Genomic DNA, 25,407 nt, shown 5'->3' on the forward strand with positions numbered 1-25,407 from the left:
TTTAATTTCTCTGGACTGTAGAATCCTAGGAGAGGAGAATAATCTTACTTTGTTTAGCTAAGATTTATTACAGTATTTCAGTGTCAGTACTTTGTAAAATACCTTTTTAGACATACAAATACCTATTATACATAACCAAATATAGAACAACTTTCACTAAACTCTGCACATATAATTAACAATCGTCATTTAAATCTATGAAATGATGAACTTGAAAATTATTCCAGTTTATAAATACAAGCCAGTGTCTTTAGGATTTATCACAAAATTTCTTAGAAATGCTTGATGTACTCTACTTCCTTATGAAAATTAGAAAAGCAGATGCTTGTGAAAATATGCTATGTATCATAGGTGTTACCATTTAGATAGGCTCAAATTAATTAGACATTCTGTAAGTTAAACCTTTTGAAAAGGAGACTTACTTAAGTCAGTTAAAATTGCCTGCCTTGTTGGAAGGGACTGATAGGAAACTTGGTTCTTTTATTGCTGCAGCTTAAAAAACAAGCGAGTACAAAAATCTGCCTCTAGTCTCTGATCTCACTTGTAAAATATGTGATGATCGTGTTTTTTAGAGCAATCAAGTTCAGGAAATTGAAGAAGGCTCAGGCCTCCTTCTTCATTCACTATTAGACTCTTTCTGATTAAAAATGTCTCTGATCTCCCCAAAATCCTCTCTACTATGTTCTGGAATATGCAGAGGCATCTGGTACAGGATTGTTTAACCCAGAAAAAGGGGCTGTCATAAAACCTCCTGCTGTCACTGATCTTCTTGTCCAAGTATTGTAAGAGCAGCAGCCTCTGGTCACTGAAGGCAAGGGAGATTCATAGATTCATAGAATCAGTAAGGTTGGAAGGGACCTCTAGAGATCATCTAGTCCAACCTCCCTGCTCAGCAAGGTCACCTAGAGCATGTTAGACAGGGTTGCATCCAGATGGGCCTTGAGAAATTGTTTTTCCAGGAAACAATCTTTCCAGGAAAGAGCTGTTAGATAATACCGTAAGGAAGTCAAATATGTAGTCTGTAAGTGCCTTTAGAAGAAAGTAAGAAGTGCACAGAAGAAACTGCAAGAAAAATACTTAATTAACATGAACCCTTGCTGTCTGAGGAACATGTGTGATGCCCATTTTATTTTAAAGTTTGTTCAGTTTCACCAGTTTTCTTGATTGTTGTTGTGTGGGTTTTTTCTTTGTTTTTTGTTTGTTTGTTTTCTTAACTCGTTGTCCCCCCATAGTCTAACATAGTATAATATGGCAGTTCTACAAAATACGTTTTGCTGGAGAAATAACCTGTATCAGAGCACATAAAAAATGTGTGTCACTGTTTTATTATTATTAGCTTTAACCTTTGGTTCGTGAGCTTGCATAAGCTGATGCATTAACTTAATCATTAGCATTCATTTCCTCTTCTTTGTTCTTGCAGAAACAAACTGTTTCCAGAGTCTACAGTTAGAAACATTATGTATCAGATTCTGCAAGGACTTGCGTTTATCCATAAGCATGGTAGGCTGTTTTAACTGTAAGCATTTGCAATTCAAACAAGGTAGCATCTGTATAAATTTTGAAATGAATGCATTAACAAGTACTTCAGTACCTTTATTAAAGGGAGGGATCAAAAGAATCGTACTACGGTAGAGCTTCAGATTGCAGAAGATGCTGAGCAAGTCATTAGAGAGCAAGTGTCTGTATATTTTTTAGCTGCCTGATATTTTAGTTTGGATGCTTGCTTAGTTCCTATTCTACTTTCTACTGATTACTACTTTCTAAAAACAGCTGCTGACCACTTTCTAAAACTTATCTGATTTTAATAGGCACATTTCTTGATAGACTTAGAGGTCCCCAGAGATCAGAATAATTAAAAAAAATATTCTCTTTCTCCTCAAGGTACACACAGATACATGTATAAAATGCACATTCTTTTTAAGATACACTTAAAATAGTATGTCTGAGTGACAAAGTTTCATTGCATTCCAGCTAATTTAAAAAAAGCTTTAAAGTGCAAAAAAAACCCCAAATTCATTTATTTTTATTTCTATTTTGTTTTAAAAAAACTTTGAAGTAAATTTTTTTGATTCGTTGCACAGTTTCCAACACAATTATAATAGAATTAGTATTAAAATGGTGTAGATTTAACTTTCCTTTAAGGAGGTATCACTTGAAAGAAAGCTACCTGACTAAATGCTCTAGATTGTTGTAAAATGGTCAACTTGTATATACTATTCTTCAGTCTGACAAAACAATTATTATACTGTCTAGTTCTGATTATGTAAGACTTTGAACTTCGATGTTATACTATTCAAATGTTAGCAGTAAGAACTAAAGCAAAAGAATCCAGGTGGAAAACTAAAACTACTGCTACATATGATGTTGCAGTGCACATCTATATTTCGTTTGAATTTTAGGGTTCTTTCACAGAGACTTGAAACCTGAAAACCTCCTTTGCATGGGACCAGAACTCGTGAAAATAGCAGACTTTGGCTTAGCCAGAGAAATCCGATCTAGACCTCCTTACACTGATTATGTATCCACAAGATGGTAAGTAAGTGTGGTATTCATCTACGTTGTATGAAATTGCATGTCTTGTAATCAAGCCTTTAAAGAAGTGATGTTTTAAATGTAATACCACTTTTGACACCTTCTTTTTATGAAACTTATTTAACCTTAGCTAATTTGAAAAGTTTCAGTTAGTGCAAGACAGATTACAAATGGCAGCAGCATTGGAACAAAGAGGGGCACTGACAAGGCAGGTGGCAAGGGCTGAGAAGGCTGCATGTCAGCTCTCTCATAAGGGAGCTTACAAGAGCTTACATAGGTTTTAATTCTTACTTTTTAAAAATCTAACATGTTGCGTAGAAGATCAGAGCATCTTAAGGGATGTTTGTCCTTTGCAACAAATGAAGGTCCAAATAGTTTCATTTATGAAGAGGACTCTGAACTGTGATTGTTGGGATTTGTTTCTAGGGATTTTTTTGTTGTTAGTTTTGTTTTTTCTTTTACAGGTACAGGGCTCCTGAAGTCCTTCTAAGATCCACCAGCTATAGCTCCCCAATAGATATCTGGGCGGTTGGTTGTATAATGGCAGAAGTTTATACACTGAGGCCTCTCTTCCCAGGCGCCAGTGAAATTGATACTATATTCAAGATTTGCCAAGTTTTGGGAACACCAAAGAAGGTAGCTACAGTGCCCTTTCCACACTACAGTCGCACAGAGCTGTTCTGCAGTACAGCATGGAACATTTATTATCAATTTTCACACTTACTGTTATTGTATGGCACTGATCTCAGGTCTGATAAAATATATTAAAAATATTTTTCAGTGAAATAAACATTACATAGTTATGCTTTAAAAAATGGAGGTTAGAGGAGGAGAGGAGAAATACACCCCCAAACAGTATTAAAAAAAAGAAAAAAAAAGTCATTAGTGTGATTTGTTTTGAAAGTGAAATTTCACTTTTTCTCTTGGACACTGATGTTTGTTTTAATTTAAGTGGCTAGGAATCAGAAGTGTGACAAGACTTCTATCTGCTGATCTCATTTGTGTCTTTGATTTGGTAGATGTAAAGCAAGACTGTTACCTCTTCTAGAGATTCGAGGTCTGGTGAAGTCTTTAAAATAGTCTGAGATAGCTGAATGAAATCTACTATTCGATAGGAAAACATATGTTAGTGTACTTAGCTATGATGTTTTACATTTGAGCATTGTGATCAATAATCTTCTTCCAGAACGACTGGCCTGAAGGCTACCAACTTGCATCCTCCATGAATTTTCGCTGGCCTCAATGTGTACCTAACAACCTAAAAACCCTCATACCTAATGCCAGCAGTGAAGCAGTGCAGCTCATGAGAGACATGCTGCAATGGGACCCCAAAAAGCGGCCAACAGCTAGTCAGGTTTGAAGATTTTTTTTTTGTTTCTTTGTTTCTGTATATGACTCCTCCTTTCACCACAAGTCACTTCTCTGTAGGCTGTCATTTCATGGTTGCTCAGGGACCCAGCTCTTAGGAGAAGGTCCCGATTTAGGAAATAAGCAGAAGCAGGAGAACCATGTTTTGGAGTAATTTCAGAGGAATAATCAATCCATTGCCTGCAACATCAGTTGGGTGGGGTGTGTCCTCAGTGATCAAATGATCAAAGGCATGACTGCAATGTGTGTATAAGTACATCTGGATTACAATTAACTAGTCCTTGTGAATAACAACAGAGTGAAGGTGTAAAGCATGGAGAATAGCCCATGTTGAAGCTGTGATGTCGTTCTTTCATTGCAATTGATTTGTATGTTGCCTGGATAAAGCTAGCTCATGCAGAGCAATTTGCAGGGCTGTCTCAACTTAATTGCACTGTAAATGTATCCCAGCATCCCATACATAAGCATATCCTGGGTCATCAGTGTTGCAGGTATAATATTCTGGTTGATGTTGGTGGCAGTAGCTATTGATCTTGGGCATCAGTACTATAGAGATAGTACCCAACTAATGAAATAAATAGGGCACTTTTTGCAAACAGCTGTGACTTTGGGTTCAAATGTGACTTGACTTGGGTACTTCTGACTTCTGATAGTACCAGTCTTGACTTCGTTTGAACCTCTAGGGTTGTATCAGACCTTTAGAACAAATTGTAATAAAAAGCTTTAAAGCTAATTAAAGCAGGTAAAAGGTAAAATAGAGGAAGAACCTTCAGAGATGAGAAAGAGCAAAACTGGTGAATTTAACTTAGTATTCAGAGCCATTAGTAAGCAGTTCTTAACATATGTTTTGCAGTAAGTTCCACGGAAATGAATCTGAGTTTTTAGAAATTTTTTAGAGTGAAAGCTCTTTGGGAAGACAGAATGAGTACACCTGAAAGAGTAAGTTGGGCAAAGACAAATTGCCTTTGCTTAATTACTTGTAAAGCAGGACAAAGATATTTTTACCAACTTGTCTTCCAAAAAAGAGAGAGACCAATTTTCATAACGAGTATGTTTACTTCACTTCATATTGTCTTGGGGCTGGAGAATGGGAGAGATAAGATCTCTGGGGTCATTCCAGTCTTAATTTCTGATGCTGTGATGACAGGTGTGCATGTGTTCATATACCACTTACCCCCCACTCACTCATCTTACTATAGTGAAATGTGTCTTTAGTTGGTGCATACCTATAGTTAAGTTTCTTCAATTCTAGGAAACATTTTCCTTTTCTGTAAGTCAGCAGGGGATCTAATAACTTGGTATCTATTGGGAATTTTATATCATTACAGCACTATTGAGTAATTCTGAAGTGGATTAAGCTCACTAGAATCTGATGTTATCTCTGCTTCCTATCATTGAAAAAGGAAAGTTACACTGTACTGTTCCTTAGGGTAAGGTAGAAAATTTGGTTTCCTAAGTTGAATCGTGATGTCCTCATTATGTTTTAGGCACTTCGATACCCGTACTTCCAAGTTGGACATTCCCTGGGCATTCAGGAACTGGGGAAACAGAAGGAACTCCATGATAAATCGGCTCTGCATCATGTTAAACCTGTCCCTCCAGCACAACCCCCTCCAAAACCCCACACACGTGTTTCTTCAAGGCCATATCAGCAAAGCCAGCCTTCTCAGCATTTGATGTATCCATATAAGATGGACACCTCTGGAGCTGATCACAGTAGCCATTTACGAGAGGACAAGTCGAACCAGGTGCTGCTGCCTGCAATTCACAGTAAGGTCCCTCAACAGGTAAAGGTCAATTTAACATAAGATATATTTCTGAAGCTGTTGCCTCATCTATCACTAATTGCATTCTTTTTTTTCCTGTTCTCTTGCATAAGTCCTTGTGCTTTACTAAATAGACAGGAAATGTGAATAAAGAATAGCTAAAACTGGAAATTGTTCTGTTGAAATCTCAGTCTGATTGCCAAAAACAAGCAGATCTATTTCTTGTTTCAAAACTATTTTATATGTCCTTTTACTGTAAAGATTTAAAGGAGGACACTGATTTTACGTGTGTAGAATGATGCTGAGTGGACAGAATGTTAATGAGACTGATTCAGTGAGAAAAGTATTAGGCTAAATAGTTTTGATATGTGAGTCCTTTTATTCCCTTAGTCCATTTAAAGCATCTAATTTAAATGATTAACTAAGAATAGTCTCACTGATCTCTTCTACAGGCAGTGGAGAGCAATAGATTTTTTCCTTCAAAATAAGAACTTACTATTTCTGTTGACTATGCAAGGAGACTGAATTCCTAAGACATGAATAAAATACAGTGTGAATGCTTCTGCTAAGAGACAGGTTTTAAATAGGGTGTGTGCTGGGCATATGCCAAATTACACAAAGTTAAAATGTACAGTGCACTTAAATGACTAAAGAGACCCAAATTTGCACCTGCAATGTACTGTAGTAAAAAACCATTTTAAAAATGCCTAGGCTTAGGCTGGTGGAAACATGAGCATGCATGCAGTTTTGCACTCACAAGACGGGTCAAAAATAAAGATCAAATATGAGGTAATTTTTTTGGAAGCTGTATGGTGAAAGACAAATAGAATTGGAAATGAGACATAAACTTATTCTCCTGTTGGTGCAAGATGCTTCAATATAGGATAAAATGCAGAAGACAGTGGATAGTCTACAGGCTGCAGATTGTGTTCTTAATATGTTAAATCAAAGGTTAGATTTCTATTGTTATAAGTCTATCATTCTCTGAGATAAAAAAAAAAAAAAAAAAAAAAAACTCTCCACTTCTATCGTATATCCTTACATCTGTGGTGTAAGTGTGTGGGTTTGTTTCTTTTCAATCATTGTAACAGAAAATATCTGATGGTGATGAGAACATAAATAGTGAACTTCAGCCAAAAACTAGGCGAAGATGGGGGCATTTTGCTAGAACAGTGAAGAGTTCTGAAGCCTGGGATGATTTGGAAGATCTTGATTTCAACTCTTCCCTCATGAGAGCTGACTTGAAAAACAAGAAGAGGCAGAGTGATGAAACTCTTTGTAGGTAAGTTTCATTGTAGCATGCTGTTTGTTTTCATTTCTTCAAACTTCACCTGCTTTTTCATTGTCTTTGCTCTTTATGATCTCTACTGGAAACACATATCCGGCCTAGTAAAGGACGCAGCTTCTCTCTCTTCTACTTTGTCTTGGTTTCTTGTTGCGTAATATTCTTTCATAGACTACGTGTCTTTCTATACAGTTTGATGTCCGTTTTCCCCTCTGAAAATCATGCTTAGCTTAAGTCTTCCCAAATTAATTTGTGAATATATATTTTCTACTTCATATATGAACTGTTTTAACACATTCCACATATTTAAGCTGTTTTCGATGAGACTAAACTGCCCTTTCATTGGATCAGACACAGTAGATAAAAACTTACAAAGAGACTTTAACTAGAAACTCAAATCTGATTTTCAGGAGCACTTAAATGGCTTCAGTGCTGAAAATATTTCCTGTTGTCTGTGTGTTTATGCTATAGCAAACAATATGAGGAAATGATTCCTGGAGATGGGATGGAGGAGAGAAGGCCGACTTTGGATAAACATATGCTATAAGTGTTGGACTAAGCGTAGCACTTTTTGGGTTATAGATTTGAAAGCATTTTGGATCTGAAGCCTTCGGATGCTGTAGGTTCTGGCAACAGTGCACCTTCGCATGCTACCTTTCCAAGCCAGGACACTCCCACATTGCGAGTTTCTGCAGCAAAGCAGCACTACCTGAGACATTCTAGGTATCTTCCTGGTTAGTAAAAAATGCGTATTCTTTTTCTTCCTATAATTCCAATAGCAGAATGAAAATGCCATTAATACATTAAGCTTTTTCCTTTGAACTTGTAGAGGAGCAGTACTGCTTAAGGAAAATGAGGGAAGCAAGAGCTTTCCTGCTAGTGTAAATGGCTGTAATACAAAGTACGCTTTAGCAAGTTGGAAACTGAGGTAAACCCTGTTTAAAAGAAAAAGATAAGATTGTTGGCATTTCTTCTATTAGATACTTTTTTTATTTTAAGTGTTTTAGAAAACATCCATTAATGAGCCAAATTATTCTCTGCTTCTCAAAGAAGGGTAAGCCTGATCTTCTAGACTGGAGAAGGTCAAAAATGCCCTCAGTTTACTTCATGAGTATATAATACTGTGAACAGCAAATGCTACATGATAGCCAGTAGGAATACACTTTGCTGTGGCTTGGAGTTAAACAGATTACAACTCCATGTCTCTAGAGGAATCACATGCTTGTCCTCCTGGTAATCTGTGCTGTACTGGGATAGAATCTAGTACAGGAAGTGGGGAGCATAGCTCTGTGTATGGAAGATGAGCTGTCTAAAAATGTATCCTCTTTCATAATTTTTGTTTGTAAAGCCACTGGTAGCCATTCATTAACTTGCTGTGTAAATATTCTGAAATTAAGTTAATAGGAAGGGAATGTAATGATGGAGTGAGTCTTTTTTCCTGAAATGCAAGTGGTGTGTTTAACATTTCAGACACTTTCAAAACTGGACTATTGAAGTAGAGTTTTGGTAGCTAATACTTGTGCCACTGAAGAAGGTTGTAAAACCCAGTGATCCCAGCTCTGCTTTTGCTTTGCCACAAACTTTGAACACATCCTTCCATGATAGATACTCTACTTAAATATAGTGTATATATATGTCAAATACAAATAGTATGTGACGCATGAACTCTTCTGCAAACTGCTTGCAAAATCTGCATGAAAAACTTTCCTTGGTTTCAGTAGAGGCACCAAAGAAGAATATGAAAATTATGAGAGTGAATTGCCCGTATTTAATCTCAGGGTATTTTGTCACTGTTAAGTTAAAATTTGTGACATGATAGTTTAACAGGAAACATAATTTTCACTTATGTAGCAGGATTCACCACCTGTGACTTCAGAGTATCTGTGAATGTAAATGTGCTGGTATAAGGATCCTGCTCTTTACATAAACAGCTGTTGAGGCCAGTGGAACCTTTATGCTAGTATACTTGAAGGAACAGGACCTATGGATGCTCACAGCAGTACGTATGAGAGGAATAGGCAGTAATGCAGAGTCAGCATGGTAGGGTGAAAAACTTTTAGTTAAGTTCACTGAACTGAACAACTTTGCTAAGATTGTGCATCACACTGACTGCATGCAAGCCTCTATAACAACAGATTTCAGATGATAAACTTGCTTCTTCATTTTTTCCTGTAGGAATAAGCACAAGGAATAGCATAGTGTCCACTTCAAGCAAAGAGTCTGTTCCATCTAATCCCTGGCCTGGTTCTGGTTTCCCTGGGAAACCTTCAGGTTTGGGAGGAAGTATCAACAGGATGAATTCGGGTAAGAAGCTGTGCATAGCTCTGTGAGAATAGCTAGTAGGTGGTGTCTTTTTAATTCCAGACAGCTATATCTTGGGTCACCCATTTCTAACACATTTTCATCTCCAAACATAGTTGCTATTGTGTCTGTTCTTTCTGTCAAAACCAGTAAAGATCAATGTTCCTTAGACTTGGAGATTAACTTAAACTGACATACAGTCATTTCCTCTAATGACTTCCAAAAAGTCTGAAGTAACACATACATAAAATAAGGGACATCTTAACTCTGTTCAACTTGAAATACTTCCACTAGCCTTTAATTTGCTTTGTCAGTTTTTGTAAGTCATATTTTCAGGTTTCCAAATTCTTTTAACCCAGCTGCTGTGTAAATTATTGTCACAAAAGGGAGAAGCTGGTCTGGATTGAAAAAGAACTGGACTAGCTGTGTGCATGACTCTTGCTATTTGAAAGAAAAAATCTATCAGATGTCTTTTAATTAGTTACTGCTTAAAGTATTGGTATAACTCTAGCTTTAAAAAATTCAGACAGAAAGCAAAACTTTAATTTTTCTTTTTTATTTTTTTGGGAGGGCATTTGGTATTTCAGGTATTTAATCCCTATTATTTGATTTGAAGTAAATAGATTCTGGCTTCAGTAAGAGCTTTGTCAGAGCCCCAGACCCGCTGCATCCAGCTTAGGCACCAAGAGTGACTGCATTCATAGAACCTAGTTGGTGAAAGTCATACCAAAAAATTCCAGCTGAATGCCAAGTCTTGAAAATTATAAGAAACCTTGGAAAAAGGTACTAGGTGTATTTCTAAGGTTAGAATGTCAAGGAGAAGCAGAAATTACCCTTCTAGGGGTTCAATTTGTACCAGTTTTCCTTTCATCTTTATAGTAGTCTGATGTTATCAGTCTCCTGAACACAGGCATAAAAGATCAACAGATTTCTAATGACTTCAGTGGAGTTCTTGTTTCTGGCCTGGGCTTGCATAGGACCCACCAATGCATGCATTTGTCAACCGCAGTCAGTAGACCTGTAACAAGCTTTGCTTGTATGAGAAATCCATTGTGTTGACTTCAAGTGTTCTTTGCCATTTCTTTCAGGGCCCATAGGATCAAGCAGTCTAACTAGTGGTTATATCCCTTCATTTCTGAAGAAGGAAGTAGGCTCTGCTGGGCAGAGGGTTCAGTTAGCGCCAATTGTGGATCCATCTTCTAGTAAGTGTCATACTATGGTCTCTTACTCATTTCTCTAATTATGACGTATATGCAGCACTAAAGTACCTACTTTTGTTTTATGTTTCTGTAAATACTTCAGTGACTAGGGCTGCACATGATGACCTTTCAAAACTTTTATGGAGTCTCTTTAGTCTTACTTTGATTAATAAATTATATAGGTTTATACACAGCTCTTATGAGTATATTTCAATGGAACCTAGAGACTGGTGTGAACTGGCATGGAATTCACAGCAGATACAGAAGGATGTATACTAATTTGTCTGTTGCCACTTAAATAGTGGATCCAACCTCTTAAAAACCTTCTCAGACTATGGTTTCACATCAGCAAATCCTTTTTAAAAAGGAGGCTTCTTCCCTGAAGAAGTAAGGTTGTAAACCTTCATCTAGTTATTGTTTTTAATGTGGGTGTGTACTCACTGAAGCTTTGTACTCTGATACCTTCTCTTGTCTTGTAGATTATGCTGCTTTGAAGTCAGTAGGACCCCATCTTGGACAACCATCATTTAATTCACCTTCAAAAAGCACACAAAGGTTAATGCCTCTTCCACCACCAGCTCAGCAAATCCATGGACGTATTGACTGGTCTTCAAAGTATGGTGCTCACCGGTGACATATGGAAATACTTTCTGAACCTGTGCATATTTCCCATGAAATGGTGACTAACATGAAACAATTTGATATCATTTTGTAAACCTGTAAATTTAAAAGAAACAGATCCTCTATGAGTGAGACACTTTGAAGTTTTTATTTTTATTTCTATTAATTTGAATTCAGTCTTGTACCTTTTTGTATAAAATTGTTATATAATTGGGTCCAATTATTTTCATAAATCTGATACATTTTGTATATATGGCTTCGGGGGAGGCGTTTTTATATGATGAACTTTTATAATGAACTTTTAAAATTTTAACTTTTCCTTTATTAGATTCAATTTTTTTATGAAAGTGGGTAGAAAAAGCAAAGCGGTGCAATATTGCAGTGAAAGAGCAGTTTTGAGGAAGGGGCATTCATCAGACATTTTCTGAAGGTTGTGCTGAATGTGGCATTACTGAAGTTATTACTTCTTCATCTTGATGCCATGCTGCTGTTGTCATCTACTCATTTGCTTCATACTGACATCAGGGGAATGACTGAAAGTACTTTCCTTTCCTTTGCAGTCAGTGGGAGACTGATGAAAGTCCCAAGTCAATGGAAGACTCTTTTTGGTATTTATTTTTGCCTTTACGAGGCTCATGTTGGACTGCTCTCTAGCTTTCCAGCTCCATTCTCGGTTCCCATTGAGGGTTAATGGAAATTTGGCCTGCACGCGAGCAGCAGAAACAGACTAGACTGTTGTATTGGCTGCATCCAGCCTGTGTTTCGCTTTTGCCAAACTGGGGGGACTCTTCTGTTTGACGGGTATTCAAGAGATCTGTTTTCTGACACAGCATTTATTTGTCCTGCTTCAGAGTTGCTTCTTGGCATTGTTCACCATGAAATAGAATGGGGATCCACTTGTGTGAAATTTATTTTAAACTTCCTAATGAGAAGAAAAACAGATTCTGCCTTTTTTTCTTCCCTTGGTAGGGAATATAGGATCTTAAGACATATTTAACACAGTATTGACTATGACAAAGCTGGTTGCCTAGACAGAGTAACAGAGTGTTAGTGATAGCCAGCAGCAGAGTTTAAGGAAACAGTGAGTATGCAGCTGACTTGATTTTCAAAAGGTGCCCCCTCCCTACCCTCTGCTGCTGCAAATTAGTAAGCTTAAGCTTACTTCAGTTCTTTTTCACTTCAGAGCTTCGCTTGCAATAGGTGAATATGCCCGTTTCCATAAATTAGGTCCCAGTTCTCCACTGGGGAAAAAAAAGTGAGCCCTTACCACGCTCCTGCTAATAACCATTCTAAAATTGAATTCAGTTGATTTCACTGAAACTGATGCAGTTCTTTGAAGGGAGAAGTAAGTAACTGGCTTTAAAAGAGAAAAGGAATTAGAAGGTAATAGACCATAGGATATGGCCCTGCAGGCTGAGTTTCTTCTGCCCTGGAAAGGGTGCCAGAGTTCAGCCACTGGCAAAGAGTAAATTTAGATCACAGTCAGCATTTGGGTATTCTTGCACCTCCTCCCATAGAAAATTAAGCCTGTGGATAAAACTGACTCAGTGCTGTGGAGGAGCATCTACTCTTACAGCTGTGTTTTGAAACAGCACAGCATAACTGTAGTGTGTAAATAACCCTTCCTGCAGAAGTTTTCAGGAGTGCTTTTTGGAAACCTCGTCCGAGTTCCCTTTTATAAACAAATCGGACAAATCTTAGATCTGTGGGATGGGGCAGATACAATTCTCTGTGCCTGGCTGCTCTGCGGGGGCTAGGGGGCAAGTCTGATGGTGAGATCCTCCTGGTGGGATCTGTCTACACGTGCAAGTGGCAGCCTCTTGCTTGCATGGCCACCACAGCAAGTAGTGATCCCCTGTACATAGGAGAAAAAGAGCGGAAGGGTCTATGCGGTAAGAGAAACGTGCGTATAGGATTTGTACGTGCCAAGGGTATGTCGTGTGTCCACCTTCCCAACTTACTTAACTGTAACAAATACTAATTCCAAACTACATGTAACTGCCTCCAAAGCAGTGTTGCCGCTGTGTAGCAATAAACTAAAGCAGCAATTTTGAACTCTAAAGCACACACTAACAGTGTATTTAGGCAAGCGGAGAGGGAAATCTGTATCTTTGTGTTAGAACCAGACGGATACTTATTTCCACCAGGAGAAAAACTATCTAGATTTATGTCTATATTATTTCCTCATTGGAGATCTTGGTCCCAAGCAGAAAAAATCCTGATGCTGTCATTGCTTAAATTACCTACTGTAGGAATTATCTGCTTAGGTCAGTCTGTTTCATGCACTTAACTCCTACTAATGGAAGCAGGAGACAAGTCATAAGGCTGTTGCTGTGGCTTGGATTCCTCCTGGCAGGCGCAAGCCTCTTCGTTGTGAGCTGTCCGTCTGGGCAGAGGTGAGGGAGTGAGAATCGCCCCATGAGAGATTCAGCTCACCTGAGGGCAGCCCTCTGGAGGTGCCTGGGCAATTCTGCTAATTTTTTCTTATTTCTGCTAAGTCCATGAAATAGTTCCTATCATTAAAGTAATAGAGGATGAGTCTGGGCTTGACCTGAACTTTCTGAACCTTAATCAACCCTGTAGTGATTTCCTTGCATATAGCATTCAGGTTTTGGATTAGTTCAGTGAGGGGATTAAAAAAAATAGTAGTAGAAAGTTGTTCAATATATCTTCTCCTTTCCCAAATTAAAAACTTTGGAAAGAAGCGAATAGCCTTGTCATTCAAAATCACATGTTCTAGTTTTAACTTTGATTTGATGTGAGAGAAAAACTGCAGAGTGGGAAGTGTGATGACAACACTCTTAGTGCTCTTTCTGCTCAAGCAGATTCCTGATGAAATGGAAGAAAGTCCTGTTTGAATGAGGACTAGCTTGACTACGTATTTTAATGATGTGCTTTGTCAGTGTGCAATATAGCTGGAAAAGGCATTAGACTTCTGTACTGAAATCTGGACAAAAGCAGCGTATCTGAGAATTTCTCATATGCAACGTACTACTTTGTCTTAAGATTCAGCAGCATCTTTATGCAAAATATTTTTAAAAACCTGTTGTTTACATTTTCTCGGGCTATGCGTAGCATTTAATGACTGTTGGAAATGAAGGAGCCTGGTAGTGGACTCATGCCCCTCTATAATCCAGTTTTCTTAAGTCTTGTGTAAGTAAGTGCCATGATGTTAGCCAAAAAAAGAACCCCGGAAAACCCATTTCCATGGTATTTCGTTATCATCTAGTCTAGCCTGGTAAGGTTGTTGATGTGAAGAGGATGACCCGTGAAGTGGGGAGGAAAATGTTTTTTGAAAGGACATCTCTGAGCTTATGTGGAAAGAGAAGATGAAATTGTCATGGCGAAAAAGATCGTAAAGAAATAACGGTTCTTGTTTATTCAGTGTTCTTGTTCAGAAATGTTATAAATGTTTATTTCAGTACTTCTGTCAAGTCTCTTGCCCAAAATAAAAGTTACTCTTGAAGAAATACTGACTAGAGTGTTGAACTTCCATTCACGTTTTGAAAATGGCACTGTAGTTTGGCTCTTTAAAAAATCAGTCAATAAATAAAACCCCCAAACCTGATGCCTTCTCAGATGTATAGTACCTGTTTGTAAAGCTGTGCTCTCAAGACTTGCCCTTTTGCAAGGTCACAGAATCAGCAAGGTTGGACGAGTCCTCTGGAGATCATCCAGTCCAACCTCCCTGCTCAGCAGGGGCACCTACAGCATGTTAGACAGGGTTGCCTCCAGGCAGGCCTTGAAGATCTCCAGAGAAGGAGACTCCACAACCTCTCTGGGCAACCTGTGCCAGTGCTCCGTCACTCTCACAGGGAAGAAATTCCCCCTCACGGTCAGGCGGAACTTCCTGTGCTTCAATTTCCGCCCATTGCCTCTTGTCCTGTCACACGGGACGACTGAGAAGAGTTTGTCCCCGTCCCCCTGACACCCTCCCTTCAGGTACTTGTACACATTGAGAAGATCCCCCCTCAGGCTTCTCTTCCCCAGGCTGAAGAGGCCCAGCGCTCGCAGCCGTTCCTCACAGGGCAGGTGCTCCAGCCCTCTGATCATCCTCGTAGCCCTGCGCTGGACTCTCTCCAGTTGCTCCATGTCTCTGTTGTAGTGGGGAGCCCAGAACTGGACACAGCACTCCAGATGAGGCCTCCCCAGGGCTGAGGAGAGGGGCAGGATCACCTCCCTCCACCTGCTGGCAACACTCTTCCCAGTGCACCGCAGGAGACCATTGGCCTTCATGGCCACAAGGGCACATTGGTGGCTCATGGTCAACCTGTCATCCACCAGCACTCCCAGGGCCTTCTCTGCAGAGCTGCTCTCCAGCAGGTCAGCCCCCAGCCTGTAGTGGTGCACGGGTCATGTGGTTTGAGTCTGCATGTAATTTAAGCAGCATGTTGTGAGCTTTGTATACGCCTAGTAGATTAGTTCTTGGACGGAAGCTTCTCCGAAATTAAGAGAAACACTGGGTTAAAAGAAAAGATGCATAACACCTTAGAAGAAGGACAGAATTGTTCGTATTGTCTTGCGAGTGTCATCTCTCCTCAACTTTCTCCGCCTGCTTTCACGGCAGTAGAAGCTGAAGACAACTGGTAACCAACATAGGTAGCCCTTTTACTATGTGTTTAAAGAGCCTTGAATTAATTGTGCAGCAAACAAACTAGATGTTGAGTATTTTTATGAAAAAAATACGTGAGAAATATAAGTCGATGCTAGTTGTCTATACAATGAGGGACTCAAGAATTCGCAGATGGAAGAAGAGAGGGAAGATAAACTGACGGAGACTAGCAGTGAGCGGAAGAACGTTAATGAAAGTTAAATGGGATTTGCTACCCCCTCCCCCCGTCCCCCCGCCCCGGTTCCAGGAAGCAACGGTATAATGCAAAAAACGATCGATGTAAAGAAGTACTCTGCAAGAAGGGATTTGTGGGCATCTGAGAGCGCCTCTTTCAGGCAGCGCCAGTTTTGTTCATGCCGATGAAGGCTAGAAGCAAGCTCACAGTAAATGCAGCGAGGTGACTCGCATTCGCTGCGGGTGGGAAAACAATGGCAGACTGCCACGTGCAGCGCCTCACTTGGATGTGTCTGCAGACTTGGAAGCTTGACTACCCTACGTTCTCCTACAAATGGACCTTGAGCTTGTTTGGAGGTTCTAGCAGGGGAGCGCAGCTACCGTATACCCTTGACCGATGAACGGTACCGTCTCTATCGGGGAAGGTCGTCCTCTTCGACCGAGCGCGCAGCTTCGGGAGGGACGCACATGGAGCGGTGAGGGAGGAAGGGGACACCCGCCTAGCCAGCCAGATCAGCCGAATCAACCCTGGCGATCAATGGGGTGACAGATGTCGCAGCCAGATCGCCCTCACATCCGAGGCTGCCTGCGGCCGCGGCGGTACTTAACGGTCACGGCAGCCTTCGCTTCTCATGTTACGGTGACATCCCTTCCGCTCGAAACCGGACCAGATTTGCGAGCAGACCCTCCTTCCCCGGCCAGCAAACACAGTCCTTCCGAAATGTGCCGGGGCTACGAAAAATGGCGAGGGCTTTTTTTTTTTTTTTTTTTTTTTTTTTTTTTTTTAATATATGCTTTTCTCCCAGCAGCCTTTGCAGAACATGCAAATTTGAGGCTCCCTATTGGCCGTCGCCCGCTCGTCACCGCCTACCGCGCTGTGGGTGAGGGGCTGGGTCGCGGTGCTGTGGTGCTGGCGTTGGAGGTAGGTGGGCGCGCGCGCGCCGCGCTCCGTTGGCCCTCGCGCGCGGGCGGCTCGGCTCGGCTCGGCTCGGCTCGGCTCGGCTCGGCTCGGCTCGGCTCGGGGTAGGGGAAACGGGAATGTGCGTTGGGCACCCGCCGCGGCTCGGCCGGGCCCGCGAAGCCTCTTCCCTTCTCCCTTCGCCGCTGGAGCTGTTCTTTGCCTCCAGGCCCTCCCCCAGCGTGGTGATCCTGCCCTTAGTGACCTAGTCGTTTTCTGCATCGTACCTGTGGAGAAACTGTCACCGGTGGCAGTGGTTGGAGCTGGTCGCCCAGGAGGCTGTTAGCAGCCCTGTGTTCAGTAGGGGACTTTCCTTCCAAGTTGGTCTTGTGTGATTTTGAGCAGGAAGGAGCGGGTGGGGGCTGCTGGATGCACCAAGTGACAGCCAAGTCTTCACTGACCTGCTGGTGGTGCATACAGATAGCGCGAGAGCAATGGCTGCCTGTATGGCTGTTAATGTTCCCTTTGCTGCAAGCTTGTCGTTTCCCTTTTTAGGCTAGTTGAGTTCATAAATCCCTGACGGGATAAAAGGGGATGATACCACAGGTCAAATATAGTTTTGCCCTCCACCATGCAGGAAGAAGTCTGCCCCCTGCTTGATTCTCCCTAATAGTGTCCCTATTGAAAACTCCAGTCAACTCTGATTTTGATCAGATTAGTTGAGAGCTGGGAGGAGAGAGAGAAAATAACCATTTTGGAGGGGAGCCTAACTAGCTTTAATTGCTACTTTCTCTCCTTCTGATGGAGAGAGTGGGGGAAAAAGCTCCATCTTCCCTGTCCCTAAGATGCTGCCTTCCATCAGATTTCAGTTCACAGTTGGACTTCTTTGCTCTGTCAGTACTGCGTGGCAGATGTAGTCTTAGAAACCAAAGAGCTACAGCTTGCTTCAAAGCTTGGTGATCTCCACATATTTAAAAGGCAAGCATCCATCAGGTCTTTACCTTCTGTTTGCTCTTTGCTGAATTGCTGTCTTCACTGTGGGCTTGGAAAACAGTGACTTGCTTATCTTCTATAAAGTGTGTGTTAGACTGCCTTGCGTGTATCTCAGAAAGGTAAAGTGAAGTATTGTGACTTTTCTGTCTCTTTCAGGTTTTTTTAACTTTAGGTTAAAAACCACCGTGGACTCCCCGTTCCTGCCTTTGTGAATTTACCTGTATTACATGCAACTTGTGCTTTTAAAACATACTTTACATTGTTTCTTATTTTTACTATTTCATTTTGTTTTTTTCATGCAGCTTATGTAGTTCATTCTGATACCTTTTTTCCAGTTTTTTTTCCCTGCTTGCACACATTTTTTTTGCTTGTAAGTAGTGCAGATGCTACTTGGCAACGTTCATGTTCCCCGTGACCTAACTGAGAAGAAGAGGAGGCCTCTGAGCTGGCTAGAAGGGCTGACCAGCCTTGCTCATTTGAATTCTTGTGGTCAGCTGAAGTCTCTGTGTCTTTATTTTTGTGCCTGTTAACTAACAAGCAGATGCCTTGCCTAGTGCTACTTCTGTGTTCAAGGTCTTTCAAAGGTCTTTTTTTTTTTTTTCTTTCTTCCCTCCCACTCTGTGTATGAAGGAACTCTTGCAAAATTGTGAACTGGAGGCTACTGTTCTAATGCCAGCAGACCCTTTGCCAGGGTTAAATTCCAGGGTTGCCAGGGTTGATTAGAGGGACAAAGAATGTCCCTGCAGAGGAAAAACATTCTCAACTGCAGTAAGGAGTTACTGTTAGGCAGTTCTGTGTATGGTATCCCAGTATGATGAAATGTGATATTCCCTTGGCTTATGACTCTGCAATGGAATCCAACTCCTGCTGAGACCAAAACACTAGTCTATTAAAAAAAAAAAAAAAAAAAAAAAAAAAAGAAAAAAGAGAGAGAGAGAGAGATATGCCTGGTTTATGAAGTCATTCAGGAACTAAAATTACTCTCTCAAAGCAGCATCATAGACTTCAGCAAATTTAAAAGTCTATAAAGTTATGTTTGACAATAAAGATTATTAATAGTCAGAAATGAGACCAGTAGGAGGGTAAATTGTACAAGAATCTGTATCTTTGTATTTTAATGTGGATTCTTGCGGAAGAAGTGGGCCATTCTTTTGAAGTTCTTGCTCATCTCCTATCACCTACCTATCTTAGATCACCAGAGCTAGAAAGACAAGCGAGGGCTTTTAAAAACATATTCCCATACTTCATCTAAGTATGTGTGGAATTACTCTGGAGATACTTCTGGCGTTTTTTTGATAAAAGGACGATCAGACTTGAAAAATCTGTCTAGTCCCTTTTCCCCTCTTTGATTGAAACATGGTTTTAGCAGTGATTGTTATAGAAACTCTAGTACTAAGACTTTTTTTTTCCTTCCCCCCTGAAGGATTTTAAGGATTTCTTTAGTGGTGACTTCATTTTCTCCGTTATATCCTACATAGCAACTTGATATTTGCTCTTCCTATATTATGGGGGAAGGAAAAGAATTATGAGACACTGTTACTGTGATTTGACTGTGCAACAATGAAACCAAATCAGTTTGGACCAAAACTTTACTGAAATGTTTTGTCTAAAAGTAACTCAAATTTCTGTGAATTACCATGTCAACTACTGTCAGATTTGTATAATTATTATTAAACTGTTATCTCCATATACATATTTTAGGTGACAGAAAGTTTGAAGACATGGCTGGAAAACCTAAACTTTACTACTTTGATGGAAGAGGCAAAATGGAGGCAATTCGCTGGTTATTAGCTGCAGCTGGGGTTGAGGTTTGTTTTTAGCATTTTTAATTTTAATCTGCAGGCTTGCCATTGAGACAGATCACTCAGGTTAGTAGCCAACAAAGTATTCAAGATAGCATAGTAAACAGTATTGCCTATCCCCTATTCAACGATTCAGTATTACTACTTCAGGTCAATGGTGTTAGATTAAATTGTCTGTCCAATACCAATTAAACTATTCTTGCCCCAGTTGTTATTGCCTTTTTTTGTTTGTTTGTTTTTTGTTTTTTACTGGACTTGCTCATAGCAGAGCTTCCAAATACAACAGACCAAGAGGTTTTGTCAGTGCTTCTGCCCCTTGTATGTTCTCCTTCAGAGCCATACCTGGAATGGAAGGAACCATGCTGTCTATTCTCTTTCTTGTATGATGCCGAACAGGTTTGTCTATTTGTTTGCAATGTGACAAGATGCTCATTTCCTTCTCTTCCCTATTCTCTTCTGTCAGTTTGAAGAAGAGTTTCTGAAAACACGAGAACAGTATGAGAAGCTCCTGCAAGGTGAGTCCAGATTAAACCTCAAGAAAAGTGTGCGTAGGCTTTACTCTAGCCTCAGATAAGGTGTGTTTGATACTGCATTTGGGACTTTCAGAGCAGAGAAGGAAGTAAAACTGAGAACTGTGAATGGGACCAGTGGTTTGTTTAGGATCCCCCCCTCCCCCCCCCCCCCCCCCCGCCCAACTGTGGACAGGCACAATTAAAGATTAAATACGTTTCCCAGGCTTTCTGGTTGTTCTGTTCTCCCTTGTCTGCTGCTACCCCTCCTGCTGATGAAAAATCTGCTTAAGTGATTTAAGAACCAAGTTATATCTGAAATTCTTTCATCGGAATTCATCAGATTCCTCATGAATGAGGAAAGTGGTGTCATACAGATACCATATGAATTGTAATCCCTTCTATGCATCTCACCTGGTCCCACATACTTGCTCTAGATTTCAACAACTTACAAAAGCTTATCCTAAAACTTAATTGAATGTCTTAATTTAGTTTTTGATACTTTTTGTAGGGAAACATTGGGGTATCTGACATGTGCTTCATGTGTGACTGTGTTTCAAACTGTAGAACAGAAATGTATTTTTATATATTTATTTAGAAATAGATATTCTTTATTTATATGCTTTAGAGTCGTTATCTCCACTGTATTTCAATATCCATATAAAAGTTTTTGTACACAGTCCAGACTGCAACTTAGTGAACATTTTTTCTAATTGAGGTTGTTAATCCACAGTAATTCTACTCTGAAATTACAGTGGTGCAAAACAAACTATATTGATTGTTTGGATGTTTAAAAAAAAAAAAAAAAAATCTTCCCCAGTGTAATGTAAGGACTGCTCACAGCAAATTCACCATAAAAGAAAATACCTTCTCCTGAAAGCAACAGAAAATCTGGTATGGAGTTAGTGGATCCACTGCAATAACTTGTGAATTCCATTTCTTCAGAAGGAGCCCTGCTGTTTCAGCAAGTGCCCATGGTGGAGATTGATGGAATGAAGATGGTGCAGACTAGAGCCATCCTCAACTACATAGCAGCAAAGCACAACCTCTATGGGAAGGACCTGAAGGAGAGAGCCCTGTACTGTAACAGTACTATTCTTCTTGAATTTATTATAGTAGCTTAGATGCATTTAGAATTAGCTGTTAGCTAGCATGCCCAGGGAATCACCTGCATGCCTCAGTGACGCGCACAACTTCCAGTAAGAGTGACAGGCTACCACTGGATGCAAGGCAACTGATTTGTTCTAATTAGATAATTTTATGTATAAATATTTGATGCAGTGGTTTGCAGTGCTCTGATAAAGCATCGGCCTGTAGTTTATTTGGCACCACTTGGACCTGAGCTGAAACCCTGAAGGTGGGATTCGTCTAGATGACTAAACTAGTTCAGGCTGAATCACCTTATGGTGCTATGTGTTTCTTCTTAGTGATTCTGAAGAGATCTGTATCAGTATTTGCTGTTTGAAGTTAGGCTTTTAATGCCTGTACAATCCTGTTTAGAATTAATCCTGGACAGTGGGCAAATGAAGCAACAGCAATGCTACAAGTATGAGTGAGACTGAGATTTTGTTTTGGGGGGTTTGTTTGTTTTACTTTTTAACTGGAAAAAATAATTCCTTGAGGGGAAAAATATTCAGCTTTTACTATCAAACACAAATCTGACTAAGGAAGTTCTTTGCCTTTAAAGATGCCTTCTTATTTAAGTTGGTGGTGTGTGTTTTGTTTGTTTGTTTATTTTAGAATTGATATGTATGTAGGAGGAACAGATGACCTTATGAGTTTTATGACGAGATACCCCTTCTTGTCAGCTGAAGAAAAAGAGAAGGAACATGCCAATATAATTCAAAAGGCCACAAGCAGGTATTTCCCAGTCTATGAAAAGGTATGTAGAAGCATTATTTCCTTCTATTGCTCTAGAAGGAGGACAGTGGGAATGCAGGATGTTTTACCAAAAGCAAAGAAAACAGAAAAGAATCAGCGAAGTACTTTAACCCAGAATGTCATATTGTCACCAGGCTGGAGGGGTAAGTGGAAGGTCAAAGCAGTATGAGAGAAGAGGTGGTAGATTAAAGGCAGAAATTCCTGAGTGAGATTCTATGGGCAGAGCAATATCAACATTCAGACTGAAAGATCCAAATATCCCTTTAGACTTAAAAGTTTGATCTAAGAAGTACATGAATGCGCCCCTATAAAGTCTATATGGTAACTTCCTGTCTTTTAAGAAAAAGAAAGTTGAATAACTTGCCATTGCAAAGTTACCACATTTTTAAATAAGCAAATTGTCGTAAGTTTGACATCACTGGAGTTCTTGCGCATTTCCCTTGTGTCCTAGCCAAAAAGCTTTAGATTCATCACATCTCTTTTTACGTTATCCATTTCCCCATTGAAGGTGTGTATAGAAAATTCAGAATTTATTAGTCTGGAAAGGAAGAAAAGAAGAGAAAGTTCATTACTGTGAGAATTTGTCATAAATATTCTATGAAGTGATCAGTGATTGCAGAAACTGAACCCACATCTCCAAGACTAATAATATGCCCAGTTGTATGAGAAAAAGGTCAGAAGAAGAGTAGGCACAGGAAGTATTGTGAAGGAAAGTGTACCTGAGCATTTTGAAAACATCATCCAGGGCTGACTCTGTCCAAATCTAGATGCTTTCATCTGTAACACTTGCAGGTTTTGAAAGATCATGGACAAGACTTTCTTGTTGGCAACCGTCTTAGCTGGGCAGATATTCATCTTCTTGAAGCCATTTTAATGGTAGAAGAGAAGAAGTCAGATGTTCTCTCGGAGTTTCCTCGGTTACAGGTAGCTACACTAACACCATGCTTACGTGGCTGGAAACATGACCAATGGTCTTTCAAAGTCTGTCACGTGTGGACGATTCCATAAAACAAGAATGTTTGTCACTTCTTTCATTCTAGTCCTGCTCTGCTGCCATTAGGAAGTGCCTCTTTATAGGCTTCATCTGGAGAATGTGTTCTTTTCTAGAATAACTCACATATGGATCTGAAGAAATCCACCCTGCTGAGATTTTTATTTTTTTAATCTAATCACCACTTCTGTGATGCCTTTCAGTGGAAAATTATGATTGGGAAATTATGGTTGAGATCACAAGATGTTTCACATGTGTACTTTATACAAATAACAACGGATAACTGTTTCCACTTCATCCAACATCAGTCCAAGATGGAAGAGGGCTGTTTTGTTACTTTTTAAAATCATGAGGTTGGAGTAAAGGGGAGTGAGCTTCCTCCATGGCTAAAATTATATTTTGTGTCTTATTTCAACAAGCAATTTGTTAATGAATGTATTAATGAAAAGGTCGTTAGGAAGACTGAAACGAGTGCAGGAGCATCATTTACAGAAATCACGAGGAGTCTGTTGTTACTGGGGAAACTTGTAATGATATCTCTCTAGAACTGCTTAGTAGTAGAGGAAATAATGCAGCTCTGGTCTTAGCAATAATCACACTCTGAGGAAGAGATTCTCCTGCTATTGACCCATTCAACATTCTAAGGACGGAGAGTTCAGGACATGGATCCTTGGAAAGAGCATTAGCACCATGAAATACAGAAAGCTGTCAGCCCATTCTTCTTCCCTGGTGTTCTTGCCACAGGAGTGAAAGTGAAATTTTTCTGAAACATTCTGTGTAGGTGAGGATACTAACGTAAACATTGTGTCCATAACATATGTCGTCTTTCCTTAGAAGTGTAAAGCGGGGGGGATGAGGGGAGACCATCTCCAAAATCATTTGGGTAAATGGTACAGACTCTTGTCAACCAATGCTTTTTAAACGTGCAACACCTATTTACAAGTATTTAGATGTAGTCTTTAGTTGTAACAGTGTTGTTAAGCTTCAGTATTTCCTGTTTCTTCCTCTGCTATCTCTTCAATAACTTATGGCGGTGCTAACATTTGAAGTATGTTCTTTCATAGCGTCCACACAGTTATCTTACTTTGAGTAAGTGCTCACCTGCGTGAACAGTGCAAATATTGCAGAGATGGTGTCTCTTCCAATGTGACTGCATTGACTTTTTCCTTTTTGTTCACTTTGAGAGCAATCCCCTTGTGCTTGACATTGTGTGAAGCTGGCGGAGGAAGTCATATCGCCAGCACAAAGATGCACAAGTTGAGAGAAAAAGTACCGCTATGTCAGTCTTGGACTGGTTCACGCAAGCCTTAAGCTTAAGACAGTCTTTGGGTTGTTTTGCAGCTCAATAGTGCCCTCCTCAGTTAAATCCTCTGCTTACACAAATCAGTCTCACTTTTGTTTTTTTTTTTCCTTGTGTTGTGTTCCGATCTTCAAATACCATGTACTTGTTTACTTTTCAGGCATTTAAAGCAAATATAAGCAGCATCCCCACAATCAAGAAATTTCTTGAACCGGGAAGCCAGAGAAAACCTGTTCCTGATGATAAATATGTGGAGACTGTGAGAAGAGTTCTCCGGATGTACTGATATGAAAGCAAGTTAGCATGGCTGTCTAAAACAACAATTCTGCTTGGTTTAAGAAAAATATCGTATTCTAAGTGTGTGATTAAACTCTGCAAGGAAGATGTAGTAACATTCAAAAGGAGATTAAACTAATAGCATCTCATTTTCTCACAGCAAATACATTATGCAAGTATTTTTCCTAACACTTTACTATTAGCCTATTTTCCTAACACTTTACTATTGGCCTATTTTTTCCTTCATTATTCCTGAGTGTTTCCTAGTAATTTGATGAATGAAATGGTAGCAAGTATACTGTCTTCCTTGAAATTTTCTGGAAGTGGGAGGAAAAGTGAAAGAGAAAAGTGTGAGTTGCTATCTAACAGCTTCAGCACGTTCTGGTAGATCTGAGGACTTTATTCTTAGATCCAGGTCAGATTGCAACATAATGATGGGTTCTGTTTCAGGCCTTTACTGATTTCTTATCTTTTTTCTTCTTTTCTTTTCTTTTCTAACTGTTGGAAAATGAAGCAAATTGCTTTTAAAGAAAGTAGGAGGGAGATGGTTCTATTTCCTGGTCTGTTGGACAGTAATATCTGAATGTCTGCCTGAAATGTCTGCATTGTGTCTTCATAACTAAGTTATTTCTTAATTCAGAAGAAGAAAATATGAAATCTGACAAATATCATTGCTGTATAATGCTATAATCACTGTATTTAGAGGATCTTTTCTGATCAATAAACTTCTTATTCTCAAGTTGTCACGTTGTCTTCAAGTTGTCACGTTGTCTTCAAGTTATTAAAGAAAGCTGTAGCTTGCAAACTTCATTTTTACTTCTCCTAGAGGCTACTCTATGCTTGATATGAAGAGGGTTTTTTGTTAGCCTGCATGCTATGGGCCTATTCATGAAGTCATT

General features: G+C 39.8%; 2 protein-coding genes across 11 annotated transcripts in view; both read left to right on the plus strand.

Moving 5' to 3' along the window:
• The window catches only part of CILK1 (ciliogenesis associated kinase 1), a 24,641-nt gene extending 10,099 nt beyond the window's left edge, over positions 1–14,542 (plus strand). For all 6 annotated transcript variants that reach the window (XM_062572931.1, XM_062572935.1, XM_062572933.1 and 3 more), the window contains 10 exons: positions 1,421–1,500; positions 2,400–2,532; positions 2,997–3,168; positions 3,719–3,886; positions 5,388–5,687; positions 6,758–6,948; positions 7,534–7,685; positions 9,127–9,255; positions 10,341–10,454; positions 10,931–14,542. In XM_062572931.1, the coding sequence (XP_062428915.1) occupies positions 1,421–1,500; positions 2,400–2,532; positions 2,997–3,168; positions 3,719–3,886; positions 5,388–5,687; positions 6,758–6,948; positions 7,534–7,685; positions 9,127–9,255; positions 10,341–10,454; positions 10,931–11,085 (1,594 nt within the window). In that variant the 3' untranslated portion in view covers positions 11,086–14,542. The remainder of the gene's footprint in view (positions 1–1,420; positions 1,501–2,399; positions 2,533–2,996; positions 3,169–3,718; positions 3,887–5,387; positions 5,688–6,757; positions 6,949–7,533; positions 7,686–9,126; positions 9,256–10,340; positions 10,455–10,930) is intronic.
• Positions 14,543–16,705: 2,163 nt separating this feature from the next.
• On the plus strand, positions 16,706–25,247 carry LOC134138792 (glutathione S-transferase 3-like). 5 transcript variants are annotated; one of them, XM_062572939.1, is made up of 7 exons: positions 16,706–16,780; positions 19,451–19,557; positions 20,015–20,066; positions 21,006–21,138; positions 21,801–21,942; positions 22,734–22,865; positions 24,393–25,247. In XM_062572939.1, exons 2-7 carry the CDS (start codon positions 19,471–19,473, stop codon positions 24,516–24,518), a joined length of 672 nt encoding a protein of 223 aa, XP_062428923.1. In that variant the 5' UTR covers positions 16,706–16,780; positions 19,451–19,470; the 3' UTR covers positions 24,519–25,247. The 5 variants fall into 5 exon arrangements, with proteins under 5 accessions (XP_062428923.1, XP_062428925.1, XP_062428922.1 ...); XM_062572941.1 differs by lacking the exon at positions 16,706–16,780 and adding an exon at positions 16,825–16,881; XM_062572938.1 differs by lacking the exon at positions 16,706–16,780 and adding an exon at positions 16,960–17,136.
• The last annotated feature ends 160 nt before the right edge of the window (positions 25,248–25,407 follow it).

Source organism: Rhea pennata, chromosome 3 (genome assembly GCF_028389875.1).
Source record: "Rhea pennata isolate bPtePen1 chromosome 3, bPtePen1.pri, whole genome shotgun sequence".
NCBI classification, from domain to species: domain Eukaryota; kingdom Metazoa; phylum Chordata; class Aves; order Rheiformes; family Rheidae; genus Rhea; species Rhea pennata.

What these genes read in the sequence shown, in the direction of transcription:
- LOC134138792 (XM_062572939.1), top strand. Translation starts at nt 19,471, where the DNA reads ATGGCTGGAAAACCTAAACTTTACTACTTTGATGGAAGAGGCAAAATG. An exon ending in TAGCTGCAGCTGGGGTTGAG is followed by an intron (nt 19,558 to 20,014) that starts GTTTGTTTTTAG and finishes CTCTTCTGTCAG; the next exon opens with TTTGAAGAAGAGTTTCTGAA. An exon ending in ATTTCCCAGTCTATGAAAAG is followed by an intron (nt 21,943 to 22,733) that starts GTATGTAGAAGC and finishes TAACACTTGCAG; the next exon opens with GTTTTGAAAGATCATGGACA.